Below are 14,519 nucleotides of genomic sequence, written 5' to 3'. Positions count from 1 at the left end.
TGCTCATTCCACATGGCACTCAGGCTCTGAAGATGCTCAATGAAGCATATTGTGCATTGCAAACACTACCTACCACCTTGCCTCAGGGCATCTTTTAGCCTGTATGGCTAAATCTGACACATTTACATGATGGGCCCAAGTGTTCATGTTAATTAATGCACATTTTCCCTTCTTAAATAAAATACACGTCAACATCCCAAAGGTCAAACTCCCGGCTGTTAGGACGAACCAGTGTCTCGTAAGTAGTCCTGGATATGTCCTGATAAGCGTTTCCAGAGATTCCCCCATGCATGCTTCTGTTGAACTCAGCTCTCATCTCTGTGTTTCTATGGTCTTGTTACTTTGAAAGAGGCTTACTATCCTCCTTTGACCTCCAACATAAAGGCAGCTTTTAGTCAGAGGGCTGCTACTGAGATTTTGTCTCACTGTTCTTGGTAAGCTGTTTACTCTGCAGTGTGTGAAACTCCTGGAGGACAGTCACGACCGAGATGCTGAGACCTGACCTGTGATTCATTGATCAGCAGCACAATCGATTAGATCAGGCATCTTGCTCCAGGCCAATAACCAATCTGTAATATAACCTGCTCGCACTACATACGGAGACACGACATTATGCCTGACTCAGTGTCTCAGAGAGCTGGCTGGTCATTTGAACAGGGAAGTCCATGCAAGCAAACGTATGTCAAGCAGGTTTCCTCAAACGCTTTCCTGTACTCACACACACATACACACACCGTCAACTTCATCCTGCGCTCATTCACGGCGATGCATGATGAAGCAGCGCTAACGAGTCTTCCCACGTACTGTTGCACACTTCCCAGGATTGTAAATGAAGGCTCAACATTGTTGCATCCTCACCATCATCATAGAGAGAATCTGAAATAGGTACTTAATGGGAGCCTAAACTCTGATAATGTTGCACGTTTTTTAAACATTTTTACACAACTTAGTGGCTCTATCGCAGATTTTGTCAACCTCATTAAGGCTACTTCCTGTTCTTCCAAAAAGACTGACTGCTCTTGCTTTTTCACATTACATGTTCTTAGTCCTGTCTGACATTCAATCAATAGTTTTATAATAACAAAGAATAAAAATGCAAATGTGACAGTGTGCTTTTAATGATGGACCTACAGAGTGATATCACCCAAATCTAGAGGTAGGCGGTGATGCCCACGCGTTGTGATGTTTTTGGGCCGCGGCAGGCAGCTGTTTTCACTGAACGCTACATGCTCAGCACCAAACAGCAACTAGCTGGTGAACGTGGTGGAGCATTTAGCAGCTGAAGAGACAGACAGTCCTCTCAGGAGTTGGTGCAGACCAAAGAAATTAGCTAAAAATGATCATTTTGCTCCATAACTGCTGGATTTGTATAAATACTAATAATAATAATGATATATAAAATTTCATGTTGTGTTCAGCACTGCCCCCAAGTGGCCAGAAAGTCAGTTATTTAGGTTTAAATAACTTTGAAGTCTGATCTGATCTGAGACAGTGCATGTTCATATGTTAAAGCTCAGTTTGATGAATGAATGGGTGATGTCATTATTACACAAAGACTAATTAATGTCAAAAGAAACTTTTAAGTGCAGTCGAGTCACATAGCATCACATCACCTGTCGTGCGTCGGCCGCAGCCGAACACACCCCACAGACAGAAGAACTAGGTCCTGATCCAGGGAAGGAATGAGATCAAACTGCTGCCTTTGTGGAGGTTTGATTTAAAGTGTGTGGCAGGTGATCACATTAACGTCTCAACACCGGCCTAACAACATGACAGTAACTGACTGTTGACCACCGTCTTGTACTCAATCAGGCCACAGCTCAGATGGAGGAGAGGCTGGCGGAGTTCATCCACAACTACTCCCCAGAGAGCGTTCTGCCGCTGGCCGATGGGGTCCTCAGCTTCATCCACCACCAGGTGGCTGAGCTGTCCAGGGACTGCCTGACCAAATCACGTGAGGGTCTGATTACCAGCGTCTACTTCTGTGAGCTGCAGGAGAACCTGGAGAAGCTGCTGCACGACGTGAGTTGTGACGTGTGAGACGCGGAGGTGGAGAGCAGGGGAAACCCTCAGTTCAACGTCTGCACATCTCAAACTGACCCTGTCTGTCTGTCTGTCTGTCTGTCCGTCTCTCCCTCACCATCAGGCGTATGAGCGCTCGGAGAGTTCGGAGCTCACTTTCGTCATTGAGTTGGTCAAAAAGCTCTTCATCATCATATCTCGTCCAGCCAGGCTCCTCGAGTGTTTGGTGAGTTCTATCCCTCCGTCTGATAACGCAGTCACACAAACTGAGCCTCAGCACACACCGATTCAGACGTACCAAATGAGCATTTATTGATTTAAGTGACAAGGCTTTTTTACATTCGGAGTGTGTTCATCTGCTGAGGAACAATCGTGTCCTACCCGCTGGAGATGGAGGGTCAGCTCCTTCACACTGACATGCCATTAAAGAATGAGCAGGAGTGGGCAGGCTGTCTCCTGTGTATCCACTCTGAAGCGATGAAGTACAGGTTTTCTAAACGTGTCACAGCTTTTTAAAAAATCTTTCACATCGCATCTGTTTTACTTGTGACAAATAAATGCCCTGTTATCTTTTTGTGATATGTTTTAACACTTTCCCATCTAGTTTGGTGGTGGCACAGGGATTTCAAATAAAAGAGATTTATTTATACAGTCATGCAAGGATTGCACTCTCCATAATAACATATCTGCATGTAATCTCATTCACCTTCAATTATGACAAATTAGCAGCACAGATATAGAGCCACAGCCAGGACCCACCTTCCCTTTGCTCTATATCTTTAACCCCATGGCTGCAGAAACGAGAAGAATAAACAGGTAAATAAAAATAGAATTGGGAATATCATTGCACCATAATCACATTCTTCTTCTAGTATTTTCAGACTTAAGAAAAGAAGGAAAAACATAATGCATTAGTAACAAAGAGTAACTGCTGCTGCCTGTCATACAGTAAGATGTACACATACACACATATTTGAGACTTGTTGCTGAATGGCTCTACTGGAGAGATTAAATAAATTGATTTTTTGAGCTACTCTCAGAAGAACTTGAATAGATTTTCCTTGCGCTCAGACAGAAAAACGTGACAAGCCTTTGTAAAGGGTTCATGGAGAGTTCGTAGCGGGGTTTGCACCTCCCAGCCGTCACTGATCTTACACAGAGTTCATCTTATGTGCATGAGGAGTACGACTACTTGGCGAGTTGTATAATCTGTCCTGTGGTTCTGGAAGGAGAACTCCGAAGTCTGCATAATAACCTTGATAATGTCATCAGGGTTGGAAGTGAGTTGTTAAAATGTTTAGCATAAAGCCTGCATTGTAAAGTTGGATTATTATCTAAATTGCATCATGGGAAATATAGGATCCAGCATTTCAGGGTCAGGATATCTGTGTGGCTTTGACCTGGAGTTTTTAGTGAGTCCCTGACTAAATGCAATGCTGGATTGCTGGAGTTCCCTTTCAAGTCTGCTCTTTCATAAGCAGAAAGGCTCAGGGATGACAGCATTTCAACACGAATGGAAAATCTTGAAGGATTGCAAAAGACTTGATGTCATTAAAAGATCAGTGAACGTGGCTGCTCCAATCAAACCCAGTAGATGTGAAGAGACAGTTCCTCTTCCAGTCGTTGCCTCCTTTTTGCACTTGTGTTGCATATTTACGTGCCCTTACATTAAAAAACGCTCGCGCATACGCATGCTTCCAGTAAATGTAGCTTCACCTTCAGTTTTCTTCATACATGAGATGTGGATGTATGAGTTTACAGTGTTATGCAGCCGAGGTCATGGTTTTGTATAAGCTGGGTCATTCAGCACATCAGACATGCTGCACATCTCTGCAGCAGCAGAGTACACTTTATTGCCGCAGGATATTTTTCCAACTTAACTCAAAAGTGTAAAATATTCTTTCCACTTCCACCACTTGTCAGTCTTCTCAGCAACACGTCAAATCAGCTGAGAGACAGAGTCGTGTCCTCTGCATGTCGATACATGTGCACCACATAACTCACTTAAACTTACTGGTAACAAGAAGCCTCTCTGTATACGCCAGAGGATTAGCCATACCTGGATATCAACCCCCTGATTGATGGCCTCACATGTTCGTCATTGACAAGCTCCCTCCTCCAACCCTCCCGGCTCATCTTTCCGTTGCCAAGGCGACCGTCGGAAGAGGTCGATAGGGTCAGGCAGGATGTGGAGGGGACTCCAGATCCTCATGGCCCTTAGGTTAGAGAAGAGAAGACACACAGATAAAAATGTTGTCCACGGCCATAGAGTTCACTTAGCATTCAAGTCAGTCGCGAGGTCTGATTTGGTGAAAATGTCACACAGTCAGCAGGCTGTTAGCTGCAAGAGTGTTATCCTGGACCAGAGCAGGCTATCAGAGAGGCAGGTTAATTCCCTCTCCCCGTACTCGCCCTTTTTTCTCTGGTCGAGGGGAGCAGATATAAGAGAGCGGGGGAGGAAGGAAATGATCCCGCCTGCCCCGGGCTCGGCTTTCTAATCAAAATGTTATTCCACCAACAGGAATGAAACTGAATCCCACAGGACGCTACAAAAGGCTGTTTCACTGGGAAAAGGGATATTTCAAGAAAGCAATTTAAAGTTTGAAGGTGTATTAACATTGATTGTGTTTGTTTGACAGCCCCATAGTGGTGTTTGGTCATGAATTTGCAGCAGGTCGAAGTAAATCTTAGTTTTGTGATTATAAGTTGGCCACATTTCAGTAACAGCCATCCTTCGTTAGGTGTCATCAGGTGTCTTTGTTACGTCTAACTAGGAAGTTAGTTATCACGGTTCAAGCTGCTTGTTCAGCTGTGGGGCTGGAACAAATAATCAATATTATGGTTCATTTTATCATGATATGATATCAACACATTGGCACCAGTCAGCCTACCGATATCGGATTTTTGATGATTCTGAGAGGTCAATATTTGGAGTTTGAAAAGATCAGGTAACAACATGGTCTATATATATATATATATATATATATATATATATATATATATTACTGTCAGACAGGAAGCTGTTCAGTGCATAAGTCAGGCAGTAAAATAAAGCTTGAGCTGAAATTCTAATAAAATGTCTCTAGATTTTTACTGCTGGTTGGAAAAAGAAGCCATTTAAAGATGCCAACTTGGACTGTTGCTGCCAATAAAAAAAAATAATCACCAGATTAACTGACAATGAAAATCATTTTTTCACTGTCCAGTTAACTCAGAGTATCGTCTACATCATGATTATCATGAAAGTCTTACATCATGATTAGTTACCTATAAGTCTCGCCAGCGGTACAACCGTTTTACATCATGCAGTCAATTATCACTTTCTCTTGATCTAACATGAAAATCTGTTTGAGGGGAGATGAAATATTGCAGGAGTGGAGACTCAGGCTTTCTTTTTGTAATCCCACACGTCAAACACCTCAGCAGACGCCAGTGTTGATTTCCAGGGGACAATTATCTGGTGTTGACAGGAGCTGATTAGAGTGAATTCACTTCATACCGCTCTAAAGGTGTTAAAAACCGAGGATATTTTATGCTGCTGAATGTTAAATGAACAGTGATCATGTTTCACGCTGTCGCTTTAGCTCCTGTTGTAAAGCCTTTTGTGTGAACATCTGAATACTACATTTGAATTCTTTGCCTTCTTTTGACTGATGATAGCTCTTCAGTCTTGGCGGTTTAAGCTTTAAGGTGTTTTCATGTAGTAGCCTCCTTTGGCGCTTCAGTTTTTCTTCTCCTCCAATAACAGGAGTTCAACCCTGAAGAGTTTTACCATCTGCTGGAGGCAGCGGAGGACCACGCCAAGGAGGGCCAGCTGATGAAGGCAGACATCCCTCGATACATCATCAGCCAGTTGGGGCTGACCCGAGACCCACTGGAGGGTAGGAGAGAGTTTGCATTTGTTGCAGTGTTTTCTGTTAGACATGTAATAAAACAATCGAACAAAAAACTTTCAACATTTTGGGGAATACAATTTATCCACTTTGTGTTCAAGAGGTAGATAAGAGATTGATACCACTCTCATGCCAGGAGCTGATTAGCTTAGCTTAGCATGAAGAGTGAAAGCAGTGGGAAACAGCTTGCCTGTCTCTGCCTAATGTGAAAACATACGACCACCAACACCTCTAATGTTCACTAATTAACAAGTTTCAACCTGTAAGGTCAGAATGACAGTTTGTGACTTTACGGGTACTCATGTGCTTGTTTGTCTAGAAATAGTTAGTCAAAACTTTCTGTGACACCACTGCTTTTTCCTACAGCATGCTCATTCGTGAGCTTTAGAGGTGCCGCACAGAGCCAGGCTAGCTGCTATCTCCACATGTTTCCAGTTTTGGAGCTACGCTGATCACTAGCTCTATACTTAATGGACAGACATGAGATCAGTCTTTTTATGTAACTTTTCATTTAAAGACAGCTAATAAGCTTATTTCCCAAATCTTGAACTTTTTCTTTAAGCTTCTTTTAAGTTATTTGATGTAGTTTGTCCTGTTGACTTGGCCCACTTATTCACACAATCAGCATTTGGAGCAGCAACAGTGACTCAGAGGCATTTCACCAAGACAATTAAGGTAGTTTAAAACCCTTAATGCAATTTGTGTCGAAAGTGGCACTTCTTGTCAAATCTAAGCACACAGACATGTTGCACACTTTTGACATTCAGTTTAAGTTAAACTTACAAGGATATAAATATCTCCTACATCCATTGAGAACAAACATCGACAAATTCACTCAGAGATCAGAGAAAAAAGACAGTCCCTATATCTCCAGAACTTGCCTGAGAATGATCACATTTTTAAGTTTACTGTAGTATCAAAGTAATCCCGTAATAGTTGTCTGTACATTCCTGGGTACATTGCAAACTGGAACTGCTAATAGCTAATTCAGCACTCTCTAAATGGTGCATATTTACAAAATAGCAAAGAAATATCGACTAAAGTCACAGGGTTCAAGCTGTTACACACAACTAACAACTGACTGACTCCATGGCAACATTATACTTCCTGTTTACGTCCACCAAAGCCCTCAGGTTATTGGAACTGCAGTGTTAAAACTTAGAGTATGATTGTCACCAAAATCAAAGGAAGAATAGTTATAGGAGACACAAAATCAAAACCAGGCCCCCTCCCACCTCACTGACCTGCGCCACCACCACGCTCCATCCCACAACCTCCGCTCCTTGGACGCCAACCTCCTGTCTCAAAAACAAGTCAATAAGTCAGCAATTTAAAATTGCCTGTTTGAGTGCAGTTAACTTATGCAGCTGATCAGCCTCACTGGATGTTCAGCATGAAGATGTAGGAGATGTAGAGTTTGGACTGGCTGCATCATTAACTGGCCGGTGGTGCGGTGACATCACTGTCTTTCATTAATCATCACGGCTCAAACTCGGCCCCCAAACATGGCACTAATTCACATCTGCTCAGCCGCTCCCACTCTAATCCATCAAGACCTGTTCATTAGCTGATGGGTTAAACGATTCAGGATGACTCTTCGTGATGAACGGCTGTACTTTTATTTCAGGATTCATGAAAAATAAGGGCCAGCTAGGTCTTTCTCAGTTAATTTCTGGTAACAGTGTACCACTTGATATCTTGCACTTTCTCTTGCACCTTCATTGTCATGCAGAGACACACATGCACACCCACGTACGGTAGCTGCTTGCACATCCACACTTTCTCGCTCTCGTTTCTTTTTCTCAGTTCTCCGTAGAGACAAGATCAGTTGTTTTCAGTGTCAAACAGGAACCGACAGAATATACAATTGTCAGCTCAGTGACTTTTATTTTACACAATGTTAATATATACAGAGCGGCTTTGTCAAGGCTTTGCAAAGTTAATTACCATTCAATTATTTCCCTGCTTTAACAAAACAGTACTATAATCAGTGCATTCTAGCAGCTGTCACATACGAGAGCAGAAGAACACTGAAAATTAGCTGCCAGTGCTGCTCGAGGAGGGAGGAAACACAAAGTGAGAGGGAGGGAGAGCTGAGGGAGACTAGACAAGACAAGAAAAATTAATAAGACTAAGCTATTTTAATTCTTGTGTTTTTCTTTCTGCGATCTGACGTGTTCAGCTGTTTTGAAACTTGAAAAGCTGTTTTGTTAAGGATGTCTGAGGAGCTGCAAATTTTCTATCCACTCCCAGCAGGGGAGGCCCCGTGCTTTAGCATGAGGAATGTCTCTTTTCATGTTGGCACCAGGTTTCCCTGTTAACTAACATGCTTCTCAACAGAAATCGTGAGCCTTGACAGCTATGACAGTGAGGGTCCACATACCCCAGAGACGGATGACTCAGCAGAGGTGAACACATGCAGTGTGGCTACACATACACACACCGCCTCTCAAAAACACAGATGCACACAAAATCATCAAAGAAAGAATGACATTTGAGCATTTGAACATTCCCGTCAAACCGTCTTTGTGTAGATTTGAATTATAGTTTTGAAATGTGTCACCAGGGAAAAGGGAGAGCCATCAAGCCTCCGAGCGAGGAAGATTTCCAGAGCATCAAACTGATCAGCAACGGAGCTTATGGGTAAGCAGTGGACTGAAACCTTATCAATCCTTCATAAAAACCAAATCAAATCCAATGATTTATATAGTGCTTTGAACAAGACCTAACCTCAATCCACAGTGGAAGACTGTGAAATGGGGCTGAGGGCTCTGGAAAGAGCAGAACAGTAAGTGGGCCTTGAGATAAGACTTGTTCAACATACATTTTAAGGTTAACAATCAACAGTCATGCTCAGTGTCATATTGTGCTTTTCATGCAAGATTCAAATACACAGTGTTTCATGACAAAATGCTAATAAAAGATCAATAAAAGACACAGTACTGTTGTGGTAACTGGAATAAAACTACAAACTAAAACTACTACAGCAACACTATAACGATAATAGCAATAAATGAAAGACTCCGGTCTAAAACGTTCTGCTACAGTATTCTGTGGAAGTCGCTGGTTGTAAAGTCTGGTGACTGAGACGAAGCCTGGGAAAATAAGTCCTTTATCAGGATAAACTTTAGTTTTGTATTTTGTATTTTGTTTTTGTATTTTAGTTTTTGTTTAGTCTGTAGCATTTTTTTTCCTTATTCTGCCATTATCTGCAAAACGTGGTATTGGTGTTGGTATTGAAGGATGTCTTGTTATATTTGCTTGAGCTATAACAATGTGGTATAATCCCATGTGGGATGGACCTTCTATTTAGCCCAACACAGGAAAAAAAACACCAAAATAACTAATGAGGATAATAATGGAGAATAATTAAAGCACCAACGTTCAAGTAGATTTTAAGGAGAAACGTTTTAAAAAGGCATTTTCTCATGAATGCAGGCACTGGTCTGTTGAATAGTGAAAAGTCAATGGTGTAAACTTAAAACGTACTCTACCACTAACAAGCAATCATTTAAAGCAATAGCATGTGGTTTCCTCATGTAGCTGTAGTTTCAGTTTGTCTAAAGCTGGCTTTTGTGATCAGAAAGGAGAGCGCTGCAGCTGTGAAGCCTCCATTATTCCGCCATTATCTGCAGATGTAAAAGAACAAGCATATTTCATAAGATTCAGTTCGGGATTGAAAAACTCAAAGGATCCTTCTTTGGAGCTCAACGTTTTGTGCCAGTGGATTTTAAGTCTTCCACCTTGATATCCACTCAGCCACACTTTCTAGTGTCGGCTCTTCCCACACAGGGCACCCCTAATTGTCTCACCCTGCTGTCTCTCCTCCACACCTCATCTTGGCACCAGCACTCCCCTATAGCTCTCACTCCTCTGTCTCGCCCTCTCTCCAGCGCTGTCTACCTGGTGCGCCACAGAGAGACACGTCAGCGTTTCGCCATGAAGAAGATCAACAAGCAGAATCTGATCCTGAGGAACCAGATCCAACAGGCGTTCGTAGAGAGGGACATCCTCACCTTCGCAGAGAACCCCTTTGTCGTGTCCATGTTCTGCTCCTTTGAAACACGGAGACACCTGTGCATGGTCATGGAGTATGTTGAGGGTAAGGCAGCCGGATTGGATTTTGTTGGAACACTTTTATTTCACTGAGGGTGGACTTGCATTGAAAGGATGTTTAGGATTTGTGGGGGCGCTCTGAATGCACCATTTGGTCTTTTTCTTGTTGTGTTTCTGCTTCATTTTTCTGTGTCAGGCGTCTGAGGAAATGTTAGATCAGGATCTGTCTGGTTTGTGAAATAAGAACTTTTCTCCGTGGCTTATATTTCCTGGCCTCACATTTCTCCAGCTTCAATGATCTTCCCAAAATCAGCACACAATTTGTGTCTTTCAAGTCTTTTGTCTGGGTGCCCTGACTGCACCAGTTTGAACTACTATTTGCTTGCAGTGATGACCTTAAAGTTTAAGCTAATTCAGCCTTTTCATTTCCCTTATTTAACTGCATAAAGGTGTCAGCTAAACACCTGAATAGCAAATGATGCCTTTGTCTGCTCACATTCAGGAAGTGAAAGTAATATGGTGGAGTTCAGTCACTCACTTACATTTCCAGGAGGGCAGACTCTTATTTCACTATCGCAGTGATTCTCCACCGTGAAAGTCAGACAAGGTCAGTAGATGCATGCTGCTGCTCCAGCCCTCCTCATCTTCCTCTCCAGTTGTGCTGGATTTTCTGGAGGGCAGCTCAGGACGGTGTCGGTGCTTTGGCTGCACCAGCTCCTCTGTTGGTGGAGAGACACACTGGAGCATGAAGGGTAGTCGTGAGTGACTCATGTACGATGAAACTGCCAAATGTGGCTTAGTGGGTGCAAAGGTGGATTACAAGTCAAAGGAAAAGAGTAGAAATCCATTGATAAGCTGCGGTGCATCATAAAAATAGGAATACTGTTAGTATCACTCACATGTTATGATGTTATATTCTGCCTCTGATGACCTGCAGGCTTTCTGTGCTTTTCTCAATAACTTGGTTGCTTTCTGTGTTCTCAGGTGGGGATTGTGCCACTTTGTTGAAGAACATTGGGGCTCTGCCTGTTGAGCTGGCAAGGATGTACTTTGCTGAGACCGTTTTAGCCTTGGAATACCTGCACAACTATGGCATCGTGCATAGAGACCTCAAACCTGACAAGTGAGTCTTTAAAGCTGCGCTAATCAATGTTTCTAATATTAATACTGGATCAAATGGCTATGTGTGATGTGAAAGGGGTCGCTGCATCACCCAGCTGCGGTCCCTCTCAGCTCGAACAAGCATTTTAGCATCGTTCAGCTTATTGTTTTGGTTTTACAGCCTGGCACCAAACAGTAGACAAACTCAGCGACCAGCTGGTGAACAAAGCGGAGCATTTAGCTGCTAAAGAGCCACTTGAGTTGACCAACACAGAGCTGAAAGGAGAGTGAACATTGAGCTTCCATTCATCAGTTGGCCAGAGACAACTTTCACTATGCTCTGTAATCAGGCCACAGCAGATCTGAATGCCTTGGTTGCCACTCAAGACAAGGAGGCAGGCCTTACCTACAGCCCCACTCAAGTGCACTCTGGTCCACAGAGTGCTCAGGGATGAGGGATGCTCTGTGCATTCGCTGCAGCACGCTACTGTCATGTGTCCAAGTCTCCACTCTAGCACTCTTCCCCTGGAGTATTACGGTATCCTTCCCCCCGAGAATTCCAACCAATCGAAAACAACAAATGACAGCCTGTGGCTGTGACATACCTTTTAAAATAACCACATACTCCATTATACCTGTATTTGTCTGCAGTGTGCCCAAATTTGAAGCGCTCAGTTCCTGTTTTCTCTCTCCAAACAGTCTACTGATCACCTCCATGGGACACATCAAGCTGACAGACTTTGGCTTGTCAAAGATGGGTCTAATGAGCCTCACCACCAACCTGTATGAGGGACACATTGAAAAAGATGCCAGAGAGTTCCTGGATAAGCAGGTAGCACTTCATCACCACATTATAAAAGAAGAAATGCTGACATTCAGTCAGCAGCTGTATGAATGAGTTGACGTGTGTAATGCAAATTAGTGTCATTCTGAGCTCGGATGTATGGTGGATGAACAGGCGACTGGCACTCACAGCATGCACGCCAACCTGCCAAGTCATCTGGCAAAATCAATAATCTCCAGATAAAGACATCGCATCGCAGCGCTTCCTGTCCTGTCTGAACGGGTGAATCATTAATACTCGCCGTCTCCATCACAATAGCATTCTGCTATTAAAGCAATTGTTTATGCTCTGAATTAAAGCAGTCATAATCTGCCCGACTGGCCCGTGTGTCCTCCAGCTCTTCTGGGTGGAGGCAGACGTCTGTGCCAGCAATCAACTCACATCTGCAGATGGAACAGGCCAGGGCGTCGCTTTTAATGTTTCTAGTGGCAATTCTGATTAGGAGTGTTTCTCATTCACACAGTAATGATGTCTCTGTTGTGTAAGACAGCACGCACACATGTAACCACTCACACACGCACAGACGCAAGTGTAGACATTTTATATTCACTTTCAGGTCTCCTCAACAGCTCGCATGTATGATTATTAGAGTTAATCCATCAGTGTAAATGAACAGTTTCAATTTTAGTGCCTAGTATTAAATGGTTGGTTTGTTCAAATCACAAAAAAAGAAAATCAAAAAGAACAATTTCCCATTTACCAGAAGTGGAGTTTAGCCTTGCACTTGTTTTAAATCTCTGCTGCTGAGATTTTTCCTCAGCCATACTGAGGAGAGTCATTTTATTTTTGGTGCTTTCAGCGTTAAACAAATGACATCTGAAAGTGACTCAGCAGCAATGCATCTCGCCAGAAAGGAGCTCCCAGTCACCTGAAAGGTCCGCAGACACTGCTGTGAACAGTTTCCACTGTTTTTAGTTACTCATCGGTCTGAATGACCGGCACGTCGTGCTGCTAGAGGCTGAAATGACTCTTTTCATCTTTGATTTCTCAGAGAAAGAGATCTCAGATGAAACCAGAACTGTCTGAACGGGAAGAAGTGGGAAAAACGTCTTTTATAAACTGATGATTTAAATGTGATCGTCACCGTGCAGAATGACGCTGAGTTTAACACTTGAGGCTGTTCACACGTTCACCTTTTCTTTGTGTTCTCTTTAAACCTGAGTTGAACTCTTGTACATATGACCAAGATTATGTGACATCACCACTTGGAAGCCAATCACAGTCCAGTATGCAGCTGTGTGTGATGTGGACACTTGAAAAGCTCCAGCGCACTAAGAATTGACTTTTTACTTAAGTAGGAGACATCTTGTGTTCAGTAGTTAAACTTTCAAAATAAGAGATATATTTTATGTTAATTGATCCTGAATTTAGTATTTTCTATATGTCTCCCAACCCATCTCCCTCTCTCTCTCTCTCCATTCCTTTCTTGTCCTCCTCTGTCCTCCCTTCCTCCCACCTCCGCCTGCTCTCCATCACTCAGGTGTGTGGTACTCCAGAGTACATCGCTCCTGAGGTGATTCTCCGTCAGGGCTACGGGAAGCCGGTGGATTGGTGGGCCATGGGCATCATCCTCTATGAGTTCCTGGTGGGCTGTGTGCCTTTCTTTGGAGACACCCCAGAGGAGCTGTTTGGACAGGTCATCACAGGTGAGGAAAATAATATTCAACTTACTCTCCTTTGTTTTTTTTAAGACACTCTCAAACTGCACATTTTTAGCCATCAAACGCAAACTACAGAAGCGGCACAGTGTGTTTTCATTTAGCTGGGTTTCTGGGTTATTGTCTTTCTTTTTTGTAAGTAGTTCACAGTGTGCTACGATATTTTAAGACTACCACAAAGTTTAGGAAACACATTGTCTGTGCTTCATGGATCACGCCCTGCATTTCAAGCATGTGTTTTTAAGCATTACAATTTTGAGACCTGCTCCGGATGAACTAGTTTTCTTTCATGTTTAGTATTTATTTTGTCCCTGGCGACACACAGGTGTTCAGGACTAACCTGTGGGTTGTCATCTTTAAAAGGAGGCAGTTTGTTTCTTCCTTGTTACTCTGACCTTTTGCTCTCTCTTTGTTGTCTCTGTTAGACGACATAGTTTGGCCAGAAGGTGATGACGCCTTGCCTGCAGATGCTCTGGCCCTCATCTCTGCCCTGTTGCAGACCAACCCTCTTGTGAGGTTGGGTACAGGTAAAAACTTTGCCATTGACTTCAAATCACCGCTACGATTTGCACCCATTTTGCATCAGTATTAGGAATAAGTAGTGTCATTAATAAGAGCATTCAGGCTTGCATACATTATGCTGAAAGATATCGAATCGATTCGGGTTCCTTCCAGTTGGTAATCCCTCAGGAAACCTCTTAAGGGTCGCGCCCAATAGGCGTCCTTCTCAGGTGCTTGAACCACCTCGACTGGCTCCTCTCACCGTGAAGGAGCAGGGGCTCTGTCTGAGCTCCAGTCTGCGAGAGTGAGCGCAGCCACTCCATGGAGGAAACTTGTTTCAGCTGCTTGTGTCCACGATCTCATTCTCTCAGTCACTAAACAAAGCTTGTGAACACAGGTGCAGGTTGGACGGTAGATTGACTTTATCTTTTATTACCTCCGCCA

The 14,519-nt window shown here is 43.2% G+C and overlaps 1 protein-coding gene across 1 annotated transcript in view; it reads left to right on the top strand.

The window, feature by feature from the left end:
* The window catches only part of LOC121604427 (microtubule-associated serine/threonine-protein kinase 1-like), a 67,711-nt gene that overhangs the window by 41,232 nt on the left and 11,960 nt on the right, over positions 1-14,519 (top strand). Inside the window, exons 8-17 of the mRNA XM_041933940.1 lie at positions 1,813-2,022; positions 2,147-2,248; positions 5,771-5,903; positions 8,256-8,323; positions 8,482-8,558; positions 9,809-10,017; positions 10,956-11,094; positions 11,772-11,904; positions 13,397-13,562; positions 14,000-14,101. Coding sequence (XP_041789874.1) covers positions 1,813-2,022; positions 2,147-2,248; positions 5,771-5,903; positions 8,256-8,323; positions 8,482-8,558; positions 9,809-10,017; positions 10,956-11,094; positions 11,772-11,904; positions 13,397-13,562; positions 14,000-14,101 — 1,339 coding nt within the window. The remainder of the gene's footprint in view (positions 1-1,812; positions 2,023-2,146; positions 2,249-5,770; positions 5,904-8,255; positions 8,324-8,481; positions 8,559-9,808; positions 10,018-10,955; positions 11,095-11,771; positions 11,905-13,396; positions 13,563-13,999; positions 14,102-14,519) is intronic.

The sequence above is a fragment of the Chelmon rostratus genome, chromosome 3 (genome assembly GCF_017976325.1).
Source record: "Chelmon rostratus isolate fCheRos1 chromosome 3, fCheRos1.pri, whole genome shotgun sequence".
NCBI classification, from domain to species: domain Eukaryota; kingdom Metazoa; phylum Chordata; class Actinopteri; order Chaetodontiformes; family Chaetodontidae; genus Chelmon; species Chelmon rostratus.
This window is presented reverse-complemented; position numbering and strand designations above follow the sequence as displayed.